General features: G+C 44.4%; 1 protein-coding gene across 1 annotated transcript in view; it reads left to right on the top strand.

The window, feature by feature from the left end:
• LOC308382337 (solute carrier family 12 member 3-like) overlaps positions 1-4,730 on the top strand; it is a gene marked incomplete at both ends in the record, with an annotated part of 16,461 nt that overhangs the window by 1,511 nt on the left and 10,220 nt on the right. Inside the window, 5 exons of the mRNA XM_080860059.1 lie at positions 14-153; positions 2,857-2,967; positions 3,331-3,442; positions 4,096-4,226; positions 4,512-4,596. Coding sequence (XP_080716185.1) covers positions 14-153; positions 2,857-2,967; positions 3,331-3,442; positions 4,096-4,226; positions 4,512-4,596 — 579 coding nt within the window. The remainder of the gene's footprint in view (positions 1-13; positions 154-2,856; positions 2,968-3,330; positions 3,443-4,095; positions 4,227-4,511; positions 4,597-4,730) is intronic.

Below are 4,730 nucleotides of genomic sequence, written 5' to 3'. Positions count from 1 at the left end.
TTCCAAACTCTAGGGGGCGCTTACTTCATGATCTCCCGAACCCTGGGCCCTGAGATGGGGGGTCCCATTGGGGTGGTCTTCTCCTTTGCCAACGCCCTGGCGTGTGCGCTGAACACCGTCGGATTTGCTGAAACTGTCCGAGACCTTCTCCTGGTAATCGATTCTCTCCATTTTATTCTAAGCACCTGCTTGCAGTGATAGATATTCTGTAATACTAACATTATCAGTGTTACATTTTACCATACTGCTACATGATGACACAGTATCGTGACACAATTGTAATTGCCATTGTCAATCAATCAATCAATTTCAATTTTATATAGCGCTTCTCTAGATACCCGAAGACGCTTTACAGAGTAGTCCGGACCAGGGCCTAGTTTCCCGAACGCTAAAAAGGACTTGAAATCGGTCGTAAGAGGGATATTGCAGAGCGGTTTCCCGACACCGCACTTACGGCAATGATGAGTCTATGATGTCGCCAAAATCCACGTAGGCCGTTAAGATACGTCGTTATCGGGAAACTGGGCCCAGTCCATTCATTCAGACGATCATACCAGTGGTGGTAAGCTACATCAGTAGCCACAGCTGCCCTGGGGCAGACTGACGGAAGCGTGGCAGGCAATCAGCGCCAACGACCCCTCCGACCACCACCAACATTCATTCAGATTGTGAAGCTGACAGTTCAGAGCACACAGGGCTCATTGGGGTTGGGGGGCTTACAGACAGGAGCTCTGTGTGTGTGTGTGTGTGTGTGTGTGTGTGTGTGTGTGTGTGTGTGTGTGTGTGTGTGGGCTCATTGGGGTTGGGGGCAGGCCCGGGGTGGGTAATCGCGAGAATCGGGAGCTTTCCCGTTGGGCCGCTTCACTTCTGGGCCGGTCGAGAATTTAATTTTTTGACATTTGTCACGTTCGTTCATCTTCTCTTAAAGTAGGCTAAACACGTTTCACATTCTGACACCGCAGCCTCTGCATGGGTTGTACCATGCGAGGAAGTTCTCCCCTCCCAAATAGAGTTGGTTGGGTCCACAGCCCGTCTTTTCCAAAAAGTGTTCTCATTAGAGACTGCTGCTGGGCCGGCCCAAACGTAACGATACGAGGCAGGGAGGATGGATGGGAGGAAAAGGCCATAGGAGGGGCTGAAAAAGCCAGTTTGAAATAAAGAAAGGCATTGGAGGAGGATGCTGCCAAATGTGCCAAGTTTACCGATTTATTGTCAAGAGGTAAAAACACAAGTGGCAACTGGTAAGAGAAGAGAGACATAGGCCTAATGTATCGACGTAAATATTCGGCTAGCATTGTAGCGTTGGTTAATATCGTTGTAGCGTTGTAAACCTATTCGCTAGCAAAATATTACATTTAATTGAAATATTAGCCTTTTTATGTCACCCATTATATGGTAAAATGATTCCTGCTGAAAATGATGAGCACGAAATGTGCAATATTGGAGGCCATGACTACAGGGACAGGTAGAGAGGATAACCAAATAAACAATATGAATTAAAGTTATTTAATGTAAGAAAGAGAAGTAGCCTATATATGACCGTGCTTGATGAAAGAAAATAATGCCAGGGGAGATTTTAGATGATGAACCAGTTGTCTCATCTGATGTTGCTTTTGAAGTGAATGTCCATAATGTTATTCTGGACACTGGCAGGTAGCATGGATAGGAGGTTTTCAGCAAATGCAAAACTTGCCTCAGATTTAGCTTGTCTTGACCCTAAAAACATTCCTGAAATAAAGATAGATGGGCTCCCTAACTCAGCACTTCAGGAAATCAGCAAATGTCGTCTTACGTTTGATTACAGAGCTACTGTTAGCACATTACAAACTGAGCTGTCTAGCCTGGCATACCAGTGGGAGAGACTGAAAAAGTTCTCTCTTGAAGGTTGTACTGTCAGGGCATGTAGGCTACCGAGATGGCACAGGAAGGTCAGGAGGATAGTGGCGGACTATAAGGAAGAACCAGAGATGGAGCTTGAAAGCAGGACCTGTTCCTCCTGCAAGAACTGTGCCATTTGTGCCAATTTAATACTCTCACTGTACAACCTCCTCACAGATGCTTATCATGTCATTAGGTAAGCATATAAGTTTGGGTTGACTTTGTCCATCACACAGGTTGATAAAGTGGCTGAAACCAGTGCAATGCTTAGGCGGTTACTGATGCTGTAGATACTGTTTACTGTACTGTGAGTTGAACTGTAAACATTAGATCAATATCCTCGTTGTTGAAGAGTGGGATAGGTTTCAAATGCTTTATTTATTTATTTCTTCTTTTGTTAATTATCAACCTATCCTTGTGGAATAGCGGAATATTTTTTGTTGACTTCTCAGTTTAAGTGGATTATTATTTAACCTTTACATTATTTGTTGAACCATGGTATTAATAAAAAAAAAAAATCAGAATAGTAAGAGCTGAACCGTTGCTTCATTTATCCAATTTCCGCTTCCATGGAAAAAGTGGGCCGGTCATAGGCCTGAAATTCCCGGGCTGAAAAGTGGCCCCACTCCGGCCCTGGTTGGGGGGCTTACAGACAGGAGCTCTGATGAAGAAAACTTAGAAAAGTCTAAAAGGCATCGGACTGCAGAGGCTTAAAAACAGGAGCTCTGTGTGTGTGTGTGTGTGTGTGTGTGTGTGTGTGTGTGTGTGTGGGCTTATTGGGGTTGGGGGGCTTAAAGACAGGAGCTCTGATGAAACGTTTCAGACAGAGGGTGAAGAGAGTTGCTCAGTATGAGAAAAAAAAGGCATTTTTGGATCATTGAAGCATCTACATCTATTCTAGTAGACTTCAAAAATAAAATGATTAACATTGAAGATGAGCATCAGAGGACCCATTTAACCATGAGTATGTCGTTACAGGAATACAACGCACAGATGGTCGACCCAACCAATGATGTGAGAATAATAGGTGTGCTGACAGTCACGGCTCTGCTCTTGATATCGCTGGCTGGTATGGAATGGGAGTCTAAGGTAACTGTCCATCTGACTGCTCCAAACACCATCATCCAACGCTTCATCAAGGGTACAACTCTGTTGTCTGTCATATTGGATAATGATGATGTTGATGTTGATGGTGATGAGTCTGAGGATGATGATGATGATGATGATGATGATGATGATGATGATGATGATGATGATACAATATTAATTTTAAAGCCCAACTGAGTCCTTCATGTGTGACGTGTGTGATGTGTGTGACGTGTGTGACGAATGTTGTCTTTGTGTGTGCACAGGCCATTCATATATGTTTGTGTGTGTGTGTGTGTGTGTGTGTGTGTGTGTGTGTGTGTGTGTGTGTGTGTGTGTGTGTGTGTGTGTTGTCTCTGTGTCCAGGCCCAGCTCCTCTTCTTCGCTGTGCTGCTCGTCTCCTTTGCCAACTACTTTGTGGGCACTGTGATCCCTGCCAGCGAGGACAAGCAGGCCACTGGATTCTTCAGCTATCGCAGTGAGTTCAGAGTTCAGAGTTCAGAGTTCAGAGAGCACACTCAGCCTATTACAGTGAGTTCAGAGGTCACACTCAGGCTATCACAGTGAGTTCAGAGGTCACACTCAGGCTATAGCAGTGAGTTCAGAGGTCACACTCAGGCTATCGCAGTGAGTTCAGAGTTCAGAGAGCACCCTCAGGATATCGCAGTGAGTTCAGAGGTCAAACTCAGGCTATAGCAGTGAGTTCGGAGGTTACACTCAGGTGTAACTCAGTCAGTCACTGTTCACAAAACACTTCAAGTACATTTTTTTAATTGTAAGGTGATTTCAATGACATCATCAATAAGATGAATAAAATGGAGAAATAAAAAGGTAAACATACCCTGCTAAATTCTTTAAGAGCAATATTGGCATATTATGGTCTATTTATGTATGAACGTATCCAACTATGTTCTGACACTGAATGGTTTCATGATGTATATTGTGAGAGGAGAGTATGAAAAGACACCTGTTGTTGAAGAGTAACGCCCTGGTCTGTCCTGTTGTTGATCAGTAATGGCCTGGTTTGTCCTGTTGTTGATCAGTAATGGCCTGGTCTGTCCTGTTGTCGATCAGTAATGGCCTGGTTTGTCCTGTTGTTGATCAGTAACGGCCTGGTCTGTCCTTTTCCAGAGGAGATCTTCGTGTCCAATCTCCTGCCTGACTGGAGGGGATCAGACGCAGGCTTCTTCCAGATGTTTGCCATCTTCTTCCCGGCCGCCACAGGCATCCTCTCAGGAGTCAACATCTGTGGAGATCTGAAGGTGTGTCTGCAGCAGGAAAAATATTACAGGTGATGAATTGTATTGTGAAGGAGTGCCTTTACTGATCCCTTGTACGGCATGCTGCACCAGTCAGTTGGCCGTTGTTGTTGTATCTTGCTGCAATGATCTATGGTTGGGCAGTTTTACAATTGGTTAGGTTTCTGGCTATGTGCATGTGACAGTCAGAGGATGAGAAGTCCCCAACCAATAGCAGAAGGAAATTAACATCTTTTCAGCCAAAACACATATTTTCTTCTTGTCATTTTTTTTTTGTGTGTGAATTAGGATCCAGAATCAGCGATTCCAAAGGGGACACTGCTTGCCATATTCTGGACCACTGTGAGCTACTTGGGTGTTGCCATCGTTGCAGGTCAGAGACCCTTACAGCTCTTCTTTCTCTCTTTCTTTCTGTCTTTCTCTCTCTCTCTCTCTCTATCTATCTCTCTCTCTCTCTCTCTCTATCTATCTATCTATCTATCTCTATATCTATCTCTTTCTCTTTCT

The sequence above is a fragment of the Sprattus sprattus genome (genome assembly GCF_963457725.1).
Source record: "Sprattus sprattus genome assembly, chromosome: 21".
NCBI lineage: Eukaryota > Metazoa > Chordata > Actinopteri > Clupeiformes > Clupeidae > Sprattus > Sprattus sprattus.
Note: the sequence above shows the minus strand (reverse complement) of the source record. Positions and strands in the feature narration are given on the sequence as shown.